Here is a 25,613-nt window from a genome sequence, read left to right on the forward strand (position 1 = left end):
TTTTACGACGCAGCACGGCGGCCGCTATAGTTTTAAGAAAAAGTTCGAATTTTACAACAACCGGACAATTTTTTGACATGGGTCAGTGGCCATCCCGACACTTTTGGAGGCGTGCGATAGATGTCCAGTGAGTAAATCATCTGATGATCGGCTGATTTCAGGCTGCCTTCGATCCCGTCCACCGTGGGTCCTGCATATTAATGGGGAGACGGCATTGATGCCCCATTGATGCCCTTCATCCGATGAAGACTCCTGCTGTGGCTGGACCGCTTGGACCTAGGCTTTCTAGGGCTTTGCCTTTTTTTTGGGAGGCATATTGTCTAAAATTCTGTAAATTAACACTAATATAATGCGAGCTCACAATCTGAGTTGGCAATGGCCAGTGGTGCAGCGTGGCCTGCTTTTTACATATGCTTGGTACACTTGATACGGACGGCCGCCGTTCTGAGACAAAAATCGCCCAATCAAAGCCCGATTTCTCACCGGCGTCACCCACTCCTGGCTGACGTCTACATTCATGACCACGCCTATAAGGATTTACAAAGAATCGGGGGTGTCTGATGCCTCGCCATCACGCGGTGGCAGTTGTATTTTGGACTGTAGCATTAGTGAGGGGATAATATCCAAGACTCAACCTTTGGGTCTACATGCTTCAATAATAATAAGCTGCAAATGAAGTTTGTGATGACATTTTTCTTTGCAATTGGATACTTTTTTTTTTTTTTTTATCTAGGGCAAAAATACATTTAAAGACATTTGAACCAAAATAACTATGATTTTCATATTGAGGACCAGAATTAAAAATTCTGGATTTTTTCCCCCGTCAACTTTTAATCTTTGTTCATATAAAATATATATCATTTACTATTAGATTAAATTTTGTGAACAGAAAATAACACAAATAGGTATTTTATTTAAAGGAATTGTAGATTTGATCATAGAACCAAAAAAAAGTTTTCGTTTCGTTCGGCCCTTAAGGCTCTAAAGGTCAAGTAGGCACAGTTTTTAACATCATTTACCCAATTATAATCAAGAAATTGTACACACAGTTCTTAGAAAGTGCTGGAGGCCGCCTATGATCAATTTTATTTCCGGAGCCCACTGGCCGGACTTTGGACACGCCTGCTTTAAAAGAATATTCTGGAATGCAAAACACATTGTTGTTTTGTAACTTTATTAATTAAAGGATTATTTGGGCACATACAAATGTATATACCTATAAAAATACTTTGGTGAAAAGGCTTCTTACAATGCAGCATCAAAATGCAGCTAAGAAGAACTGACTTTTCTGCAAACCAAAATGACTTTCTTAGCTTAAATGAACAAGATGACACAGAATGTGGATTTGGTCAGTAATATCAGTTTTTCTAAAAAATAAAATAAAAGGTTAGCTGCGATGAAGACCTTTCCAAATCTGAATTCATGTTGCAGAAAGAAGACAAGAAAGAACTAAAGGTGATGGCGCCAAGAGGCAAGGAGCAAGAAAACATAGAAATAAAGGCATTATGGTTCAAAGGTCAAATGCCTTATATGAGCAGTACAAAAGGCAAAAACATTTGTAATATTTACCTTTTCTTGGAAAACATTAAAACTGAATCTACTCACATGTTGTTCCCAGGAATGCCTTTGTTTTCTTTACTCTGTAAAATAGATTTTTTTTTAGGCTTGATTGTGCTTCAGTTGTACTAAACAAAGTCCTGAAGCCCAAAAACGTCTGAAGCATCTTCACAGTCTACACCAAAAAGTGGAGAAAATGGAAGCGCCCACCTCTAAGATGCGACATTTCTGCATGTTTTAGCTGAAAAGTTAGACTTTTGTAATCAGTCGAAACACACATTTTTTCATCAACTAGTTTTATTAAAGGCTAAAAAAAAAAGTGCAAATACCAAGGAATTTTGAAACTCAATACTAAAATATGTTATATCTTAGGTTTTGATTATTTATTGCTTTTTCTCAGTAACTTAAGAGTTGTGCGACCCTCTTTCCACGTCCTAGATCCCTTTATAAACAAAACAAAACAATTATTTTAAATTATGATGACTTATTAATGTAAAAACAATGTAAAATCTGTGAAAATAAAAGTAAAAGAAACAAAAACAAAAAAATAGGACCTTTTTCTCAGAATCTTCTTGTACCCGGTAACAAACACGTAACATTTTGGTTTCATCGTCTATGACTGCACCAGCTTAATGCCCTGCCCGATATCCAATACCGCTGGAGGAAACCAGGCGAGCTTACACCTCCTGAAGCAGCGCAGGCACACACTGCACACCAAGAACAGGTTGAGGCCGCAGCACCAGTTTGACAGGTGCACCAAAGGGTATGTGGCCTTCGGGAAATGGGTCTTCCAATGCTTGGCGACGTCACTTCCGGTCGGAAGGTGAAGGGAGTAATCGCTCCATCGTTTGGACACGCCGTACGAGGCCACCACTGTTCTTCCCTTCTCCGACCACTGGGTGTCGCCGGTCGAGTTGCAGTTGAACTCCACCCATTCGGCAGTGAAGTCGCCAAGCAAGGGGGCGTCTCCGGCCTCCGGGTCGACCCTGGAGTGGGGAAACTCAGCCCCCTGCACCGCCACGTAGACGCCCTCCATCCTGCGGACTTCCTTAACCCACGGAAGGGAGTTTTCCGTGTCCAAGACGATGATGAGTCGGGAGCAATGGTCGGCGTTCTTCTCCTTCCAGATTTCGATTAACTGGGCCAGGTGGAAAGCCTGACCTTCTGGAGAGGGACGGGAAGACGGGAAGGAAGAAAAGGTCAAAGTTTCATTTAAAAAAAACAAAAACAATTTAATCTCCGTCCAATCAAGCTTTAACCTTTTTGGCCGATGACATCTAACGGCTGTGTCACACAGTCACTACATACATGTTGCCCATTTCCCACATTTGAAATTTCTATCTTTCGTGTTACATGCGTGATTTATGTAATTCATTACGCTGCTCTGCAAATTCATTTGCATTTTGACTCAAAAACAATATGGTTTATTACAATGCAATAGATTTTAAGTTACTTTAACATTAATTTAAGGCAAATCATGTGTTAAAATCTCATTTGTTAATATTTTATAGTACATTGCAAAACATTTTTAAAACGAAAGGTCATTGAATTGTGAAATTGTAAAATGCATTGTCATTTAAATTATGACATCAGAAACAATTTTTTCAATTTACAATGCAATTGATTTGTTTTTATTTAAATTTTTGTTTCATTGTCATATTGAATTGTAAATTTTTATATTGAATGCTAAATTGCAAAATATATTTTTGTATTCCAGGCCTGAATTGCATTTTAAATTGTAAATTGAGAATTGCATGTTACTGTGAATTATGACTCAAAAAAACTTCCATTAAAGGAGTTTATTATATTACTATGCTAAAGTCATGGAATAGTCTACTATTGGATATATAGAGCTTTCTTTTCCCTGGCTTATAAACAACTCTGATTTCTGTAATGTTTTCATGTAATTTCCCCCTTATCAAATTATTTATCGTTTTATGCAATTTTGGTAATTTTGTTAATTGTTGTCATTGTATTGTTAAGCAACACTGACATTGCGATACAACAGAATACGGAGCTTTTGCCTTCTGTCGATGCATTTCTTTACTTTTGGAGACAAATCTTGAGAAAAGCCATGGTAATCGTCTGCACCAATCCCACTGCACATGAGTTTATTCATGATAGACGATTCGCTTAATTGATACAAATGTTATTTTCTGGGAAAAATCACAGTTTAATCACTAAGGCTACCATACATCACCATGATCCTTCCAACAGATTGAACTTGTTCTTCATCCTGTACTTTTATTTTAGAAGTTGGAAAACACACAAATGCCATTCTCAACCTAGATGTTTTCTCAGCAGACTCTTGGCCAATGAAAATACTTCCTCATGTAACCCTTGTGCTATCCTAGGCAGGGCTCCAGACTAACTTTTTTCACTAGGAGCACAGTGGCCCCTAACTGAAAATTTTAGGGGCACAACCAGAATATTTAGGGGCGCATACCGTAAATCAACATGCTAACCAAATCTACTAATTTCCACTGTATTACTAATAAATACTTTAATAATAGATGCAGAAATTACAATGTGCTGTTTCAAATTCAGTGTCACATTTTATTCTGCACTTTTGAAGATGCAACAAGAAGGTAAACTGACAAAAGCATCGCTGTCATGACAGTACAAAAAGTAAAGAAAACGGATGGAAATTTATCTTTGTGACACCAAATAGGTGCAACCAAGATGCACAATAACCGTGTTTGAGATCACCCAGGTGAACTCAACGCTGTGCAGATCACCTGGTGTGTGACATATATTTTTGTTTTTGCTCCAACATCAACTGTCAATCATCACAAAAATATCGCGAGAAAGGGGTGGGAGCAAGGGGCAAACCTACCCGAACACAGCTGGAAACTGAACTGACTGAAAGCTGCCCTACAGACTACAAAACAATGCATTATGGGACATGTGTCCTGATGGTTTTTGTAGTGGAGGGATTAATTAAAATAATTTAAAGTACCAATTCATTAAAAAAGGCTACATACATCACAAAAAATTAAAATAATCATAACATATATAATAACACAGATCATACTAAGGGGGAGAAGAATATTAAAACTAAATTGAATGTTAAGGACAACTCCAACTTCCTGTTCTCCTTCAGTCTTGCTGCAGATTCGCTTTCATCTCACAGCCCCCCCCGGCCTGGCCTCCCCAACGATCCAGGCGAGGTGCCGGTTCATCTCAAACACGTCTATCGTTGCATTTTCCCCACGTATTTTCAGTGAGTCTAAAACTAATGTTGTTTTTGCTCGAGCGGGTTTAAAGTTCAAGCCCCGTTAGCTGTCACGCATGTACGTGTGGGACATTTATTCTCCTCAGCTGACCAGACTCCCGCGGGACGGGAGCGGTGTGCTGCCGTAACGGCCGTGCATAACCGTTTGATGCTCCGCCGTAACCGTAACCAAAACCTAAACCTTCCTCCGGTTCTGTGCGGCCCAGAGAAAAGTTCAGCACGGACTGCATGTATTACGAGCGAATAAATACGTTCTAAAGGAAAGTAAGGAACTCCTTAATGTGGTCCGGGGAGGGAGGGGGCTGTCAGGTGTCCTGCTTTCAAACCCTGTCATTGTCACGCCCCCCAAGAGTCATTTACCCCACTGTGATTGGTTGGTCAGCTCCGCGCACGACAATGAAAAAGTGTCATTCATACAAACTGGCGGGCTGCAGTAACATTAAACCTTCATATTAAGGCGGGGGCCGCAAAATATCATCTCCGTTTCCTTCCCACAGATGTTTACGTGCACTCGATTATCTCTAGGCCCCTCCCCCTACACGCATTTTAGCCACTCAGTGGCTTTCCCTATTCTTCTCACACGCAGTGGCCGCCTCACAGACAGGTATCACGCGAGAGTGTACGTGCTCGCGTTTCATGAGTATGTCCGCGAGTGTGTGTGTCTGCCTGCGTGCGTGTGCGCTCGCGTCTCATTGATTACTTCATTGATCATTGACGTGCCCCTTCCACGTTTAATGTATAAAAAAATACGAAGGGTGGGGGAGGCAAATTTACTGGTCGCACATGTGCGACTGGATGTAAAAGTCAGTCGCACACTCTCAAATTTTGGTCGCAAAATGCGACCAATTGCTCGCAGTCTGGAGCCCTGCTAGGCACTTTAACATTGGGAGTTGGGTCATCTAGACCCACTAGACAGTGCTCTGAACCTTTTTTCTTCAATGATTTGTGAACCTCACTGGTGTCCATGGATTCCATGAAATCTTTCCACCTTTATCCACCTTTGTCATGGTAGGGAGAACACGTCAATGTAAGGGTGAGGTCATCTAAGATAGCACACGGGTTAAGGAGTTCTGTAGCCAATCCACCTTCTTTGCTCCCAAAGCAACCCTCACAAAAAAGAAACAAACTAAAGCTTTGGACTGAATGTCTGTTAATGAAAATAAACTACTGCTTCGTAAAATTATACGAAAAATGAGAAGCGATGCCGGTCATTTATATCCAAGAAATGACGGTCATTGGTCTGAGTCACTCTGAGTCATAGTCAAAGTGACTTCTCGTGGGAAAACGAGAAGGGAGGGCTTGAGCTGTCCATTGCTTTCACAGTCAATGGTCTAAATACCTAACCTGAAATCACGTCCAATCTGGATTTCTGCCAAAACAATCTCACTTTCTCCAAAACATGCACAATTATCCAAAGCCTGAAAGCTACCCGCTTTCTCAGGAAGGTAATTATGTTTCAGGAGGGATTTTTTTTCTTCTTCTGTGTTACAGAAAGCAATCTCCATGCAGAGAAACTGAAGCTGACATGGTTATAACCTACTGTGATTGTCTTTTCTTAAGTGGAAAGCATCGTTGCAGACTTATCAGAGGTCCTACCCGCCCTCAATCCTTTAAATGTATTGTTTGTAGCGCCTTGAGCATTATAACTGCCTTGCTTGGCTTGAACTGGATTGGTTTGGTGTAGTGCAATTGCTAGACATGTTTGACATTTGATACCTTCTTCTCCTGTATCACCTCCTGAAAAGAGCTTGGCATGAGCCACAATGAAAAGGAAACTGCTAAAGACTTTATGCTTTACAAGAGATGCCACAGAAGAAAAGGCTGTTTAACATTGACTTAATGGCTTGTTTTCAAATGTCAATATTAGCGATCTAAGTGCCTTGGTGTGCAAAGCCTCAAAGAATGTCCTAATACTGAGTTCACACCAAATACAATTTGCGTGTCAGGGGTAGCCGGTTTTAATGTTTTGTCAATTTAAAGGCTTTGTCACACAGCCACTGCGTACGTTTTGCACATATTGCACGGATAAAAATTGGTCATATGCGAATATACGTGGAAAAAGTCAGAAAAGTTGAGGTCTTTACGTGAAATCTACACACATGTATCACAAATGAACCACGTTAAAACCACAGAAGAAGTAAGAATAAACAACTCAAAAGACACGTAAATCAAAGTAGAAGCCGAACCTGGCACAACATTCGTGCATCAGTTGCGGAATTTTAACGTGATGTGTGATATGTTTAACGCGATATAAAAGTTATACATCGGTGGCATATAGGGGGGAAAAGTCTATTAGACATACGTGGAACGGTCATGGAAAGCTACAAATTTGCGGATGCATCTCGCAAAAATAATGCACAACTGCGTAAGATTTATGTAATAATTGTGTATGTTCTATGTAAAAACTGCGTAATTTCTCAACAGACCAAAAATTCTGAACAGCTCAAAACTGAATTCATGTAAAGACCTATCGGCCGAAACCCTCGAAGGACATTTGCGCACATCGACGAACGTGTAACACGCATGCGTCACAAAAGACCAAAATGTCATACGTTGGAAGACTAAACAACTGAACTTTGGCAATTATTTCCATCAGCCAATCAGGAACTTGGTTTTGGTGGTGACAAGTTGACGTTAACAATGCATAAAAACTATGATTAACATGGAAAAAAAAAGCTTATTGCTATATTTTGTGCTTGTCGCAAGCTTTACGACCTTTGTTTAAATTTGTTTTGAAACAAAAGGAAGACAACCTTTATTCTAAATATTTTGGTATATGGAATTATGTCGGACGGGAAGATGTTAACTGGACCACAGAGAGATGGAATTCCCCCTGAAAGGGTTATCGATCTCATCAGAACTCAGAAGCCTCTCTGAATGATCGCGTAAACCCAGACATGCTATCCCTCACCCAAGCTATTCATGCACCATGCCTTCAGTAACGTAGCAATGAGCCCCCGACAAAAAGGTTAACTTTGCTGGACGCAACTTTCTGATACTATCGGCAAACAGCCAAAAAGGAAGCGGCAGAAGCAAATTTAACGCACAACTCGCTCGCGTTCGATGTGATGACTGCAAATATATTTAAACAACTAATATCTGATGCCGACAAAGTAAGATCAACATTTGGATAACTTAGATCTAAACTCCAACAGAGACTTTTTTCAGTTCTGTGTACATTTGCGTTTTGTTGATCGTGAAATGAAGCATTCTTCACTGGTTGTTGTTTTTTTGTTTTTAAGTTTTGTTCTGCACAATGACACAAGGTTCTTCACAGGTTAAAATATGTATATATACATATAAAAATATAAAAAAATAGCAGTTTATATCCTTCAGAAAAACTCTGGTTTCATGTGTCATCTTATTGCAGTGAGAGAAACGACCTCAAATCTGACTTCTTTAGAGGAGCTCATGATTGACACCATGACTGCACCAACCTTTGACCCGTAACATCAAAACAACCTTAAATCATCACTCATCCACTCCGTCCTTGACAGTTTGTTTTTGGGGTTAAGACTAAAAACAGTCACTATTTTCTACTGGAAGCTACCATTATACTGTAAGTCTTGGGGGTCGCATCTCGTCTGAAGTGTTAAATTACTTCATTTTTACTGTTCTCATTCATTTTTTTTTTTACTTTAATTCGCAGTTTTATTCCATTAACTGAATCCCATGATAACTGAGACCCCCGTTTGATTTTTTAAAAATTGTTTTAGATACAATTACACACATTTGTGGGCCCTCTTGATATTAGGATGGCTTGAAGGTACACCTGTATCTAAAAAGTAATTATTTACCCCACTGCCGACTATTACTTCATAGACGATCAGTTAGCAAAAAGGTTTAATTAAAAGAGAAACTGGCAGTCACAAAATATTGTGGTTTTTGTCTATTCTTCTGAGTATAAGTCGCAGTTTTTTGCATAGTTTGGCTGGGATTGAGACTTAAACGTGATATTTGTTTAAAATAAAAAGCAGTATTTCATACTGAGAGCAACGCAGAAGAAGAACAGTCGCTCAGTCTGGCAGAATTATTCAAAAGTGACACAAAGGATGAAGAATTTGATGCATTTAGTGATATAAAGTAATATAAAAAGCGTAGTATACTTGTTAGCATGTACTTTATACTATGGTTATCTTAACATTTATACATAGTATGTACATACATAGAATCCTCTTAGTTTTTATTAATGTAAATACAGTTATGTTAGCAAAGTGGGCAAATATTCAGTCTATTGTCATCTATTTTGTTATTATGATACACGTTTCAAAATGAAATGTTCAATCTTGTTCCCGAATTTTGTTTAATGTCTTCTTAAAGTGCAACTTACATATAATTTTTTCGTCTTTATTGTGTATTTTTTTAGCCACTGCAACTTATGATATCAATTCATATTCCAAAAAACGCCATACTTTAGAAAATTAGCAAATCTTTTGAGTGAAAAAACAATAGATTACACGGTGTAGGCTGACTTTTAACACAAAGGGGTTGTGGTGTTTCACTCTCACCTGCTAGAGCCCAGGCTCCAGAGTTTTTGTTTGTGTGTCCGCTGTAGAAAATCAGATAGGTGTCGTGCCGCGGTCCGTCCGCTGTCCGAAGCTCTAGGAAAGTGCGCAGCTTGTTTTGCACCGACTCCAGAGTAACGCCACTGGTCGAGTAGTCGCAGCCAAAAGTCTGGATCATGTGGTGCGAGAAGAGTCGCTGGACGTTGTTGAGCATTCCCGTAGAGCGGAGATTCATTTCCTGCACGTATTGGGGGGGTAAAGGCGATGGCTGGCCCCCAGAACTGGTCAAAAAGACAGATAATAAACAGTCAATATAATAATATAGATTAGTTGGCTTGTTGTAGGCAGGGATAGAAGAGATATTAGGACCGGAAAACAAGTGAAAGATGAATGGCTTGGAGGTTCTTTTATGTTATTCCGCTTTTGGTTTGAGGGACGATGATAGATTGAAGGGTGGAGGAGCCGTCACCCACACGATAAAGATAGAAAAAAAGAAAAGAAAAAGAAGGGTACGAGAAGATAAAAGATGAGGAGACAGAAGGAGGAAGAAAGGGGAGAATGATATTCTAAAAAAAAAAGAAAAAGGATATCAACGTCAGGAGTGACAGCAGAATCTAAATGAAAGGCGGTGACAAAAAAAAAGGTGTAAAGGATCAGAGAATAACAAGAACTGAGGCAGGAATCCTGATGTTATTTATTAGAGAGAGAGAAAAAAACATGTAGGAAAAATGGGATTTTTGGCTTCAGCATCTAAATAAACAGATGATGAGGTACAAATATAAGTCAAGACCATTCACAGTTCCATGCAGCCATATTGATTTTTTGTTCTGGTTTAGATGCACTATTGTTAACCGAGTTATTTGGATAAGAGATAACCTTGAATTATATCCTGTTGTGTTTTTTATGTCTCAGAAGGCTATATCATGATGTTAAAAATCTACATTTTTTGCAACACAAACATCTTTATAAGCACCAATAATTAACTTTGCAGAGTTTCCAAGACGATGAAAAAATATTATTTACTGTACAGAATTTTTTTTGGTCACATTTGCTTTAGTTTAGGGATACAGCCGAGGCTGTTTCTTCATTCAAATGTGACAAATTCAAGAATGTGAATTCACACAAAGACTTATTATGCAGGAAATGTTTTAAAACTACCTATTGAGACGATGAAGATTTCAACTGAAAAAGGTCTGTGGTTAAGATAGATGAAAGTCAGTTCTTATTAGTAAAGAAATACACGATCAAAGGTTCAAGTACCTTTGATTCAGATCTTGTGCATAAGTAATTTGTTCCTCCTCTCCTATAACCATAGTGCCTAAATTAACTTTAGCCCTTAAAACACCAAAGCTTTAGCTCCAGTGTTGACATTCTTTCGACTACCATAACTCCTCAATTGTTTATGCAATTAACATGATTCCAGCAGATTCTGAGTAGCAGTGAAGTGTATAAAAGTGCGAACAGCATTCCCCCCGTATTTGCAGGGGTTAAGGACCAGAGACACCCGTGAATACGGAGATTATTGAGCAATTACAGTAGTGTACTTTATAAGGCACATTAGGAGAGTCACTCTGTGCCTCAAAGCCAGGAGCCCGTACTTCCTCCTTCACCACTTAGGTGGGAGAGCGCATCTTCTTCCAGAAGTGGCCGGTTTCATCCATCATTTGTTCATCCGAATGATAATTCTGCATTAATCTTCCTAAGCGTATCATGGGCACTTCTGAGTTAGCTGATGCCTTTTCTTTATGCAGGGGCACAAAGTTCGGGAGGTGTTGGAGCCAGATGTTGCTCGCTGTGAAATATTCTTTAGCAGCCGGCGGAGAAGCAGACGGGCCGGCGTGATCTTTATCTCCGCTCCCCTCCTTGGAAAAAGTTTCATACGACCGTCTTGGGTTGTCTGAGCTTTTGTGATGAACCGGAGGAGTCATGTGACTGAAAAAAAAAATGTGTGGGTACGTGAAACCGTGAATCGTGAAACCCGAATATGCGGGGGAACACTGTATTCTGATGAGATGAAAAGCGGCTGTGTGCCGTTATTAAGCTAGTAATGTGTTGCATATTGACATAAAGCTAAGTTGCAAACGTCGGTCCCTACTGGAATTATTTTTAAAATAGTGTCCAAAAGTTACGGTTGTTCAAAGAGCGCGTTATTATTTATTACACTTTAAAGCACTAAAATGTTCAAGTAAATCAGCTGAATTTTTTCACAGAGAAAATCGAGTTTGCACTATTATGCAACAGTTAATATTTATACAGCGTAACACATTGGTGCTTCATGTTGCTCCCGTAAACTATCGAAGATTTACAATATGTCAAAAAGTCAAATTCTTGAATGCTAAAATGCAGATACCTCTTTTTATTCTCCTTTACACCTATTTTTATTTCTCCCTAAAGAAAAAAGACATGCCAGACAGCATGTAGTTAAATAAACTCCCCCCTGACTGGGCAGCTGAGATAACATACAGCAAGTGAGGCGGGAATCAAACCTGTGATGTTTTATTCAAAGGGGGGCCGCTCTACCTCTGCCCCACAGCTGCCTTATTAACACAAAATTCTTCCCATGAAGTGGCATCAACAAAATCTGCAGAGTCTGCGCTGTGAGATGCACTTGGTCAGAAAAAAACGATGCTGGACCTGACAGTCTTACTATTCCCCTAAAGCCGTTTAATCTTCTCAGATCGCATGGTGCCGATGGGAGCCACTGCTTGCAGCTTGAGATTCTCCCCACATCTCTCTCTGTGACACACTCCCTTTCATCTCAAAAAGAAAGAAAGAAAAAATTCAGTCCTTTACCACAGCTCTCACAGAGCTCCACCACTCCCTCATTTTTTTCTAAAACACCCCCGTCTGTCCCTACTTACCTCCAACTCCATCTTTTCTCAATATTAACAAGTTCATCTCTCACTCTGTATTGGCTGTTTTTTTTTATTATTCTTTCTGGCTCTACTTTTAGTCTCAACAGAGTCCCCAGTTTCTCTCATCTCCCAGAAGGGATGTCTTGATTGTGAAAACATGATCTTTGGCCATCATCAGCTGATTATACATTACTGCATTCCCATCATGCACTCAAGTCCTCCCAAAGGAACCTGCAGACACAGTCTTGCATACAGAGTGTCCGCAACTTCAGCGGGACGTGGACTTGAATCCAAAACCACCTGGAGAGTTAAACACTAGTAGGAATGTCATGCCTTCTGAAAGCTGAACCAGCAACCAGCTGGAAGGCTCAACACAGAACAGTGAGGAGGAAAATCATTTCAATTCTTGACCATTCCCAAACAACAAAAAATGTCAGATTTCTTTAAAAGTGACCTGCGATAAGAAATAAAAACGTGTTATAATCGACTGTAATAAAAAGAGACCATCACCATTCAGACAATATAATGACACCATCTCTTCCAACATGATCAGAGGCACGACAATCAAGCCCGACTGGAAACATTTTGACTTCCTGTTTGAAGCTACTTTGAAAGCAAAAGTAACTCAAGTGACCAACCCACCACTTTATGGCTAGCTACGCAAAATTAAGTGAATCCTTCAATTCCCCTAAAAAAAACACAAAGTCTGGTTACAATAACTTTATACCTGTGAAGATGGGTTTTATATTTATGAAAAATGTATTCTGGCTAGATTTTTAGATTGTTTTTTAAGAAAAAGTACACTCCAACCAGGGTTGGCCTTTTCAATGACTTGCTTAATTTCCCTGCTGAAGAGCAACCTAACTGGTCACGTTCCAACCTTCTATTTTCAGGTTTGAAACAAACCGGCAAGTACCACAAGTTGCAGTTCCTAAGATTACCACTAGAGTATGGATTTCAACCCGAAAACAACTACGTTTTATCAGAACCTTTGCATCACTTTGATCCCACCGTGCCCCGCTGTCCATAGTCAACGCGCGAGACCCCCTTTAACTTTCCTTTGTTGTTGAACAGAGTCTTTTCAATGACCTAAAACATTATAGAACCAGTCTACTGATGTCTACAACCACTTATTTGTCCCACCCACCCTCCTTATTTGGGTAAAAACTCACTCTGAAGAGGTCCACTGACTAACACGACCGCAACTACAGAACTTTCAGATAATCCCAATACAAATTAACAGGTAAAATCACACACATGCTGTTCATTAAATAATATAAATAGTGTTTTTTTGGGCCATGATGTTAGAACAACAAAGTCTACATAATACTGTTGTATAAGGCTGCACGATATGAGGAAAACTTGCGATATGCGATATTAGTGATCAATATTGCGATAACGATAAATTTGCGGCAAATAAACAAATAGAAAAATAAACAAAAACATCATTCCCATTTCATTGCAACAGTTTAAAAATTATACTCCAATTGACCCTCATCGACATGGGGGACAAACATCTAACATAATAGGCCTCCATCTGATTGGTCAACAATGGGAAGGCGTCCATCTGATTGGTCAAAGCATAAAGGGATTTATTTGATTCGTTAAATGCTTCAAGCTGCTAGAAGATTGTTTTAACACATTTTGGGTTTGCGATTTATTGCGATATTCGCCGTCTTTTGCGATATGCATATTGCAGAGCTGGATATTGCGATAACGATAAATTTGCGGTATATTGTGCAGGCCTACTGTTGTACATAAAGAAGTACCAGTCAAAAAGGTAGAACATACTAAAAAAAAACAAAAAAAGAAATAGCACCACCTGTACCTGGAGTAAGAGGTAGGTATGACCAGAGCGTAGCCGACACAAGTTCCTCCGAGGCAGCGGCCCAGTTCGTGGAACAAACTGTGAGCCAGAGACTCCAGCGGCAGCACAATAAGCAGAGCACTGAGGAAGAGACCGTTGGAAGCCTGCAAAAAAAGAAAAACATGTCTAAAAGTCCTTAAGGCTGTGTCGCACAGCCACTACGTACATTTTGCGCATTTTCCACAAATACAATTTTGGTCTTTTATGATTTAATTAACTCATAAGTGTTTCTTGCGTTAGACATTTGTCGATGTGCGCCGATGTCCGTTGAGGTGTTCAGCTGATGGGTCTTCACATAAAATCAGATTTGAGCTGTTAAAAAATATTTTAGTCGGTTAAATATTACGCAGTTTACGCATATTTTACGTAGTTTCTACGCAAGTATTGCATAAATCTTGCACAATTGCGACTGATTTTTGCAAGATGCATAAAAGATTTTGTGTCTAGCCATGATCGTTCCACTTATGTATAATGGACTTTTCAAACAAGTACCACCGATCTATAACTTTTATATCTCGTATACGTTGCACATATGTTCAAATTACGTAATTGATGCACGAATAACTAATGAATTGAAAATAAACAGCACAGTAATCACGCACGGTTCATGTTCTACGTTGATTTACGTGTTCTTTGCTTGGTTTATTTCTCCTTCTGTGGTTTTAACGTGGTTCATTTGTGATACATCTGTGATAATTTCACACAAGACCACAACTTTTCACACTTTTTCCAAGTATATTCACATATGACCAATTTTTTTACATGTGCAACGCACAAAATATGGCTGTGACTTGGCAAAACACACCTCCGTTCCTCCTGAGATGCAGCTACTCCTCTCTATGACCCTCAAACGGCCGGACAACCCAAAAACTGGCAACACCTACACAGATCAACCCCCATGCAGGTGCATGAGACTAAGGCTTTTAAAGTCTCAAATCTTCTAGAGATCCTTCATCTTTCTGCATGGCTCGGAGTTGAACTTCTTCTTCATCAGACGCCCTCAGACGGGAGGGTTCATCTCACCACCCTGTTCATGAACCGCAAAATAAAACATGCCATGCTAACCATGCAGGCCATGTCGTAAGAGATTAACCAGAGGGTAACATGCACTACAGAAAATCAATGCAGTAACTAAAAATCACACAAGCCCTGGTCAAAATCCCTGTTATAGGAACTGGTGCTGAGTTTATTCCAAAGTGTTTCCCTCTTCACTAAGCACCAGTTAGTTCTCCCTAAATAGGGTAGTCACAGTTCATTACTTATGCCCCAAATCAAGATGAAGTAACATCATGTAATTATTGGATTTCTACTGTCAGGATTAAATGACACAACAGATTTGTGGAGATTTTTTTTTATTTTTTAAGGCCGGACCAGAAGGGCTTGAGTGAAACGTAGCAGCTGCTTTAATACGGAGGGATTTTCTCGGTTGTAGGTGATTAATCTCGGTGGATTTGTAGATTTGTATATGAAAGTTGCAGAGCCGACAATCATCGCATCTGCAGATGTGTGGGAGGGAGTTATTAAAAAATGTATTAACGGATGATGGATGAAAATTTCTCCCCAGTGGGAAAGGCCTGAAGAACGTAATGAACTTCTCCTTCAGATGAACTGTAGAGATTTTTTTCTTTTTATGAATGTGGGTTAAGATTCACTTAAAGAGATTCTTGGTTTGATTCCCTGTTCTTGGAGCTGTATACTATACAGTTACAGTAACTTATACAGTTACATTTTATTGGTTTATTATTTTACTCATAATATTAACAGTATGTGACCTGTATACGATTAATATGAATATCTTCCAAACATAAAGAGATTATTAATGTATTTCTATACAAATATGTCTAACTGTGTAAACTGTGTAAATTCAAAATTGAATTGAATTGAGTGGATAGAAAGACTCATGTATCAAATCAATCCAAGCTCTGGTGAATTGAATCGGATTGAATCGATTCTCGAAATTATTGGTGACATCCAGCCCTAATTTTTACGTCTAAAGCTTCTTTACAAAGTAAAAACTAGTAACACGTTCGTCTTAACTTTTTAAAGAAGATGGATGGATGAATAGATTGTTGTACCGGTAGTTCTTTTTAAATTCTATAAAGAATTCTAAAACGATTTTTGTTTTGAACCGTTTGGATTTTGTTTTTACTTTATTTTTCGTATGAAATACGAGACTTTTTTTTTTTAGATTTTACAACTGATTTGGAAAGTATTAAGTCTTTAGCATATGATGCAAAACTGATAAAACAAAACTTAATCGAAAACAATTTGGCAAGAAATGCAGAAAAACAAAATTGTTTTAAATTCTGTGTCAAATAAGAGACATTTTGGGGGGGATTTTACAACTTCTTTGGAAAAAATTGAAGTCTTTTAAATGTGTGTAAAAAAGAAAAAAACAATGAATCGAAACAATTTGGTAACAAATCCAGCAAAACGGGAAAAAGAAACAACAGACCCACCCTCTTTTCAAACTAAAATGTTATTATCTCTTTAATAGACCAATATCTCTGTTTGGGTACGAGTAATAATGATGTTCTAACAATGCAACATATTTAATAACTCTTTAGCAATAATTTTATTTGTTCAATTTATTTTTTTAGTTTAGTTAAAATGCGCGTATAATTTTTACACCTTCACTCTGAAACCAAAAATCCTTTTTTATGGTGTATTTTGTAAGTATAGTCATAAATAAATCACTTCATGGCCTTTTTTTTTAAAAGAGCTTTTGCAAAATTTGAAAAATCTCTTTAAAAAGAAAAGCTATTTCAACTTCTAAAACCAGTTTTTGTTAATTGAAACAGATGCGTTCGTCATGGTTTGGGTTTCTTTGTATTGGTTGTTGCTCTCCCATTTGTTTCTCTCATGTTTGAGTTCTGTTTCCTGTCTTATTTTGGAAAGTTTCCTGTTTTGTCATGCTTTCGAGTTTTACTTCCCCGGTCCCAATCTCTCCTGATCATGTTCACCTGTGTCTTGTCAGTCCTGTTTTGTATTTACGTCTTGTCTCTGCCGTCCTCTTGTGCTGGTCCATTACCGTCTCTTCCCTGACCGTCTTCTGGCATCTTTTCATGTTTGGGCCACAGTACGTTTAGTTTCGTTTCCCTGCTCTGCAGCACTTTTTGTTAGTTTAATAAACCCCTTGCCCTGGAACCGTGTGCCTCCCGTCTCTGCATTTTGGGTCCTTCATGCCTACCAGCCCTCCCAACCTGACACATTTGAAGTGAAAAAGTGATGTTTCATTTTATGCATTTTATATTGTATTTTGGTCTAATTCTTTATCAAAACAAACAGTGAAGAGATCGCCTTCAATAAACGTAGAACAGAGGCACAACTGGCTGATCCCTTGATGATTGTCATGGTGCTTCCAATGTCACAGTGACCTGATAAATAAATAAATACTAAAGCATGTCCTTGAGAGCAGCTTTACTCGTGTGCAGATAATCACCCATCCAATGGACACAAAAAGGACATGTATACAACATAGATAAACAGTACAGTGGTGGTAACGAAAACAATTGAACGTAATAGAATTTATCCTGCTATAATTTTCACGAGTTGCTATATTTTGAAGCCATTTTCTAAGTTTTTTGAACAATATGACACACTAGATCTTAAAGCTAAGTCACAGAGCCACTACGTACATTTGCGTATTTTCCACGTACGAACTTTCGGTCTTTCGTGATTGTGAAGAAACTGGATTTTCTAGAAAGGACTGTAAAATAGGAATATTTTTAGGTTCGTTACCCCGTCAGTTTCTTACACACAGAAATAATGAATAAGGACTCAGAGACAGTTACTTAGCTTTTGTGGAGGTTTTACTTCGCACAAACACGAAGGGGACAGACAGATGAACATGGTACATTCAAAGTCCGAACCAACGAGCTCAGGGATGGGCTTTGGTATAAAAACCCTGCATTTGCATATTCAGAAGATCGTCCGATGGACCTCGTGTGAAAATCACGCCCACAGGTTACTGCTGGAGAGAAGCTCCAAGGCTAAAGTGAAGATAAGTCTGAGGCCTGCTCAGCAGAAAACATGCACAGAAAAGAGGGAGTATGGGAAGAAACTGTTAGAACAATAGTTTGGCTGTGCTTTCTTCAAATGTAATATAATTTTGAGATGACAATACATGCTCAGTGAATTAAGTTTAACCATTAGTGTAATAAAAGTTAAAGGCAGTTTCTAACTATTCTTCACAGTGATAATTCTGCGTTTCTTGCGCTCCGTCATTCGCCAATGTCCGCAGATGTCCGTCGAGGTTTTTGGCCGACGGGTCTTTATGTGAATTTGGTTTTGAGCTGTTCAAAGTTTTCAGGTCGCTTGAGAATCATGCAGTTTACGTGTATTTGAGGTAGCTTACTACCAAGTAAATCTCACACATGTGCTGGAATTTGTGGCTTTCCACGCCGCTTCACGTATGTACCACTTATATATAACTTTTATTCTGCGTTTACGGCGCACATATCACGTTAAATTGTGAAATTGACCCACGAATCACTAATGAATTGCATATAAACCGCACTAAAACACACATTACATGTTCTACATTGATTTACGTGTTCTTTATGTGGTTTATTCTTACTTTTGAGGTTTAACATGGTTTATTCGTGATGCATCTGTGAAAATTTCACATAAAGATCACAACTTCTCCCTTTTATTTCCACTTAGATTTACGTATGAATAATTTTCATCCGCACAATATGAACAAAATGTACTTAGTAGCTTTGGGACACTGCCTTTAAACACATGACCTGAAAAGAGCACTATCATGCGTCACTATATTAGTTTCTACAGAAAACCACACAAAAAAAGGAGAAAAAAAATCTAGATTTACCATCAACTTCTGACAATAAAGGTAACATTTCCTTTACAATAAACTGAAACGTTAAGCCGTGTCTTTTTTTCAGGGGGGTCTCTTCACTAAATGGTAATGCAATCAAAAGCTGACTTCCAAAAATTAGAGGGAACACTTTTGTCGGTCTTATGAAATCAATGCTCTGCTCCTTCATCACTTCAAGGATTTTTTTTAAACAGGTACAAAAGAGTCTTGAAGTCTGAAGCCTCACTTTCAAGATAAAATATTAATGAAATCGGATTTTTTTTGTAGGTCTTAAGAACTGGTGATAGGAAGTATAATTAATTGATGGAAGACCTTATATAAGGTTAGCAAACTTTACTGGAATGGAACCCAAACCCCCAAAACTTCATTTATGCTAGTTTGTTTGTTTGGTTTCATTCCTTCCTTCAAAATATTCGAACAAAAGAAACTACCTTCACCCGACTAATAGTAATCTTAAGAACTACCAACTATATGAGAATCAAAGGACCAAATAGTTTTACAGAGGCATCTGATCGGTCAGTTTACAACTTTAAAAACTGGCGCTAAGGAAAAAACTAGGAAAAAAGGAGCAAGAACAAGTTAAAAACATGAAGTAGAGCTAAATTTGTTGTTCTGACAAATATAACTACTAGGGGAGTGTATTGGCAAGAGTCTGGCAAAACGATATGTACCCTGATACAGGTTTCACGATACGATACTGCAGCGCTTCACATCGTTCTTATCCGAGCCGCTACAAAGCACCACAATCTGCTTTTTTATATGATACTGGCAGCAGCGTTGCACAGAGTTTCAGTTCGGTTCCCATCCCAAGTAAAAACTGAGTAGTGCATAACAATAAAACAATAAAATAACAATAAAACAAGCTGCTTCTCGCTGAAATCTTGTAGTTTTGTGTGGCGTAGAGCTGCTCAGTGGGTGCTGCTGCCAACTAGTGGTCTGGGGTTTAAGTGGAAAACAAGAGTCGCTCATAAATAGTTAAAGAAAGATCGTCCTGACAGCATTTTAAAATCGATACAAGTATCGCCAAATGAAATATCGGGATATATCGCCGAATCGATTTTTCCGCACACACCTAAAAATTAATGAGTAATAATTAAATCATTTCTCTAAAGACGTCTATGGAACTTCATGGAACCAGTGGGCGTTAATGACTAGCACCAGGGGCACCTGTTGACCCCTCCCACATCCCAAAGCACTTGGACAGTCGATGGAGGCTCTCGGAGGCAAAGGGGGAGGGGTCAGTCAATGCTAGAAACATACCCGAAAATTTGCATTGCTTTTGTAAATTAGCTTAAACATTGTAACTTAAATTTCAATAGGTGTTCTAAAGGTATATATTTTTAGGGCTTGGCTGGGACCAACCAATAACCCTCAATAATAATATTAGCCCAAAAATAAGACTTCCTGAAACATTTGTGGGTTTATTCATCAGATACCCAAAAACATGCTGCCTTCCTTCTCAGCCCAGTTTGCATCCTGACTCTAGAAAGCGTGAGAAATAAATGAAGACTCCGGCCCGACTCTCGCGAGGCAAGCCTCTAATAATCTTAAGTGAGTTATTGCTGCTCTTCATGCGAGTAGATGGGGAGGGGGGATATTAAGGTAATTACATTCATTTGACGAGAGTGGGAGTGCATCCGCTTTAGTGGCGAGCTCCGGACTGCGCGCCGCCGCCCGTGTCGATTCAGAAGCAGAATGACGGTGAAGTGTAAAATGTTGACTTTATTTCGCTGAAGGTGGTGGGTGGGTGGGGGTGGGGTGGGGTGGGGCGAGGGTGAAGTACAATGAAGCTCGCAGCTTTGATTTTTTGTTCTTTACATTTTTTGTCGCCTGCACAATAGTGCTCAGTGGAGGCGTAGCAGCTACATTGTGACTTTTTTTCTCTCGTTTTGCTTTTTCTGTGAAATATTAATAAAGTTTTTTTTTTTTCAAAAAGTGTCACCGCAAATAAAAGAAAAAGAAAAGCAGGAACGCAGACTCTTACCTGCCAGGACACGCCCCCCAGGATGACCGTAGACAGGAGGCTGAAGAACACCAGGCGCTCAGAGATCAGGCAGAAGTGCCGGATGCCTCGGGACGCCATGACTTGCTCCAGACTTTGGCTCCTGGCGCGGTGGGCCCGCCAAGCCTTCTGGCACTCGCTCAGCTTGGTGTGGAAGCCCCAAACGGTTATCAGCAAAATGACGTGGCAGATGGCCCAGAAAAGGCCAAAGATGCAGAAGCCCGGAATGACCAGATACCACAGCTCCAAGCGCCCGAGCTGTGAAGTGGAAATGGGAAAACAACAGAGGCTTTTATTTTTAAAATACCCATCGACGACTTTTCATCTTTTAAGACGGAAGGGGGGGGGGTCTGCAACCTGAAGCTGCACCACCAGCTGCTGCTCGCACCTTTTGCCCCTCCCTTCCCTGCTTCATTGGGCAGCGGAGAGATTCCTTACAGAGCCAAATATTTGCACACAACACCAGGATTTTTTCTTGTGTTCTTTAAATTTTTGTATTTAAACCACGAAATGGTTCACATACCTAAGTGCGTAACAACGAATGGGACTTAAAACCTTAAACTTAACTTTATTACAGTGTTGCTTTTGTTAACTTTTGTTTTTTTTTTTGGCTAGTGATGTTGTTATTTTATTACTGCCTTTATTTTAAAATATATATGTTTGTGATGCTATTTTTTTGTTCCATTTTTGTTATGTTATTGTAGCTTTTTTTTAAATGTTGCACTAGTTACTGTTTACTTTGTATTATTATTTTATTATGCCGTCACTAATATACGTGTTCTATATTTAATGTATGTGCAATTCAGATTGTTGTAATGACTTAAACATTTGTATTTGCCAAAAGTCTCTGTCCGGTGTTTTATTATACACTTAATTAACAAAAAAATGCTGTAGTTGCAATGATATATGACAGTGATTTATGTCCTCCATCATCAGAAAAATGCAGCAAGAAGATGTTAAAAACACCATTTTCATCAGAGTTGCTCTTTATGTGTTGAAAGTTGCAGGCCCCTCGTTTTCAGAGAACATTTGGTACCTTCAAGGCAGCAAAGACGAAGAAGGCCAGCTCGGTCAGGCACAGAGGGAGCAGGGACAGCCTCCTCCACACTCTCCCCAGCGAAAACACCGGCATCCAGCGATCGGCCGGCCCCAGCCCGTTGAAGTACAGATCCAACACGGGCTCACACAGCAGCCGGCTCAAGAAGCAGCTTAAGGCAAACGGGTTCGCCGGAATGCCCAAAGCGGGAAAAAACACAAGCGAGGTCATCAAGGTAAAGGCAATCAAATTGAGCAAAGATAGGAGGGATTTCATCCTCAAGTCTACTATTAGAGCCCCCAGAGCCACAACCAGGCCTATTATGGCCACCGACTTGTGAAGAAGCAGGGTGGTACTGGCGATGGCAAACCCCAGGAGCTCCAGCCACTCCACTGTCGTCAGCAAGGTGGGTTTGTGGTAGAAAGTGCCGCAGATGCGCTCGGTTACGGCCCACACCGCCTTCATGGCGGCACTGGCTACGAGGAGATAGTTGGCCACCAGTTCCTTGACGTTGGAGCTCAATGTGGGGCTGTTGAGGAAGCACAGGAGTCCCAGCAGGAAGCCGAACCACAAGTGGAACAAGCTGAGGCTGGCCTTCTCCATGGCAAAGTAGTAGTGGAGGATGCTGGCGATGCCCAGCACAAACAGGCCGAGGATGAAGATGACCAGGATCGTGGGCTCGTCGGTCACCTCCCAGCGGACGTACATGCCCACGCACACCGCCACCAGGAGGTTGACGCGGGACAGGCAGCCCAGGCAACACACGGATGTAAACACATCCGTCTCCCTCTGGCTCCTTTTTACCGTCAGATCTTCTTCCTCCTCCTCCCGATCCATGGCTGACTTGAAATCCACCTTTTCCAAACACAGATTAAGCCTTGGGAGCGCTCACCAACTTCCTGTCATCCTGTCAATCAGCTGGAGGACAGGATTTCTTCATAGTCAACCCCTGTGGGGAAATGGGGTTGAAAACATAGGTTTTCAAAAATAAAAACAGCGTTTAGTCAGGATAACCCTTGTGCTATCTTAGATGACCCCACCCTTACATTGACGTGTTCTCCCTACCATGACAAAGGTGGATAAAGGTGGAAAGATTTCATGGACATCAGTGAAGATCACAAATCATTGAAGAAAAAGGTTCAGAGCACTGTCTAGTGGGTCTAGATGACCCACCTCCCAATGTTAAAGTGCCTAGGATAGCACAAGGGTTAAAAACTTAGTGTTCTCTTTTTTGTTTTGTTTCTGCCAAACACTTATTGACACTACGTTTGCTGCAGAATCATGAGACTGACATAGGTAGAGTTACTTAAGGCTTTTGTAGTAAAGTAGAGAGGGGAAAAGTTTTTTGTCGCAAATCTACCTTTTTTTTGTATGATTTCTTCGTGTTATTTGTCGTTTGTCCGATTTATTTAAAGCCGGAAAGAATCACAGATAAAAATCGGATTTCTGCACTTTTTTTTAAAACCAAAAGTTCAGCACAAAAGGCTGATTTTTCTCCGGTTGGAGTGACGTTAACTGTCAAAGCGCCGATGTGGCATTCTAACCAACCAAGTTTGCTAACTTACCCCCGAACTATCAAGTTTAAAAAACAGTTTTTATGAAGTAAGAGTAAAAAAAGAATAAAATTATAGCAGTTTTTAGAGTAGAAACAGTCGCAATACAACCTTAAACACGATATATCTATTAAATATTGCTTACATGTTGTTGAAGTCCTCTAGTACACTTCCGCATTCGATTTATAGCATCCCGTGAGGGTCAAAACAGTCCTGCTCTCGCTTTTGCGTGTTCAATGCAAAAGAAAATGTAAAGCAGTTAAATTGGTTTTTAAAGATCACTATGTACGTAAATGTGAATTGTTAGTTAAGGAACACGAGACACTATATATATATATATATATATATATATATATATATATATATATATATATATATATATATATATATATATATATATATATATATATATATATATATATATATATATATATATATATATTCTTTTTTGATAAAAAAAATGATATAAGGCTTTATTTAATCTTGGCAATTTTGATTATAAGTCAAAATAGTAGCACAACAATGAGCTTGAAAATAAAACAAATAAACATACAACAAGTATACAACAAGTATATTTAGTTTATGCTAAAAGAAAAGCTGTATACTTTAAATTTACTTTTATATACCATCTATATAACCTAGGGGTGTCAAACTCGATTGCTCAAAGGGCCAAAGGGCTTCCTTCCACTCCCTTTCAAGCAATATTTATTAATATGTCTAATTATCCTAAGTTTGATTAGTTACTGTATGAATGTATAACTGATGATTATATTGCTGTTGTGTATTATTTCTACTTAATTGCTTGAAATAAACCATTTCAAATAAAAAAAATCCAAAACCGAACAGGATAAACTTTTATTGAACACACTAAAACTAAACATTTCAATAAATAACTTTTTTTACACAAATATACATATAAATATAGACATGAAATAGTATTCCAGAACAATTTAACCTTAACCTTAAATAACTTATATTTATCTTTCCATAAAAATATGTCTTGTCAAGATTATACAAGTTAGAAGAAAAGTACACATTAAGAAAAACATTTTTTGTCATCACTTTACTCTTATGTCATTTTATATGTAAAGAAAATGAACTTAAATTTAAATATACCAAAATATTTCTTTCCATAGAAATATATCCTGTCAAAATTAGACACATTCAAACGAGGAAAATGTTGCAAAACATAAACAAAACCTTGAAATATGAATAAAATCTGTGCTTTTCATCAATAAATCTCCTTCTGTTTTCTTTGTCCTTGTGTCATTTTGTCAGAGCTGGACGCCTGGCATCATTTTTTGTTGGTTTGTGTTTGCTGTGAGGTCCTGTGTTGTGGAGATTCTCAGTAAGGACTGCAAGAGCTCATCAGCGACACGACACCTGTCTGATGTTAAAGTTCGTCTTCTTCAGGCATCTTCAGGGCTAGCGTACGTGTTCTGCTGCATTATGGGATTTGTAGTGAATATGTTACAAGAGCTAGATTTCGCCGGCCGGAAACTAAAAATGATATAAAATGATCTCGCAGGCCGGATAAAATGACATGGCGGGTTGGGAATGACCCGCGGGCCTTGAGTTTGACACATGTGATATAGTCTATTGCAAACTAGAAATGTTCCAGTTTATCTGAAGTATACTTCAGATAAACTTCTTTAGACATGTGGTCTACAGTAGAAAATTTATATTTATACTCAAATACTACGTTTTAAACAGGAATAATAATATATAAATTAGCTTAAATTAACCACTTTATATGATGTTGATAGTGAATAATAAAACACAATTAATTCAATTGAAGTAAATAATTGAAATAATTTGCTGATTTGTGACATGGAGTTTTGCCATACTTTTATTTTGAAAATTTGTCATAAACTAAAAAGTCACTAGCTGATAGGAAACATGATATTTTACAGTAACATGTCGCTTGTTTCTTGTATTTTATGGGTCGCAATCTTCCGCTCTGTTTTGTTTTACCGGTTGTGTCTTGTGTGCAGGTCAGCTGTAAGTTCTCCTGGAAGGCTCCGCCCCCTTACCTGTGGCTCTCCATGAGTGCCGCACTTATTTGTTTGAGCTCTATTAAACCCTTGTGCTATCCAAGGCACTTTAACATTGGGAGTTGGGTCATCTAGACCCACTAGACAGTGCTCTGAACTTTTTTTCTTCACT

General features: G+C 39.0%; 2 protein-coding genes across 4 annotated transcripts in view; one reads left to right on the plus strand and one right to left on the minus strand.

Moving 5' to 3' along the window:
* gpr85 (G protein-coupled receptor 85) overlaps positions 1-25,613 on the plus strand; it is a 167,620-nt gene that overhangs the window by 79,440 nt on the left and 62,567 nt on the right. The window lies entirely within an intron of this gene.
* On the minus strand, positions 1,158-23,731 carry tmem168a (transmembrane protein 168a). Of its 2 annotated transcripts, none has more exons than XM_023952443.2 (6): positions 23,593-23,731; positions 21,895-22,843; positions 20,841-21,116; positions 13,981-14,123; positions 9,301-9,578; positions 1,158-2,721 (listed from the first exon to the last, which is right to left on the minus strand). In XM_023952443.2, exons 2-6 carry the CDS (start codon positions 22,729-22,731, stop codon positions 2,171-2,173), a joined length of 2,085 nt encoding a protein of 694 aa, XP_023808211.1. In that variant the 5' UTR covers positions 22,732-22,843; positions 23,593-23,731; the 3' UTR covers positions 1,158-2,170. The 2 variants fall into 2 exon arrangements, with proteins under 2 accessions (XP_023808211.1, XP_078797633.1); XM_078941507.1 differs by having other exon boundaries at positions 23,255-23,607.

The sequence above is a fragment of the Oryzias latipes genome, chromosome 23, assembly GCF_053564925.1.
Source record: "Oryzias latipes strain Hd-rR chromosome 23, Olatipes_Hd-rR_3.1".
Classification (NCBI taxonomy): Eukaryota; Metazoa; Chordata; class Actinopteri; order Beloniformes; family Adrianichthyidae; genus Oryzias; species Oryzias latipes.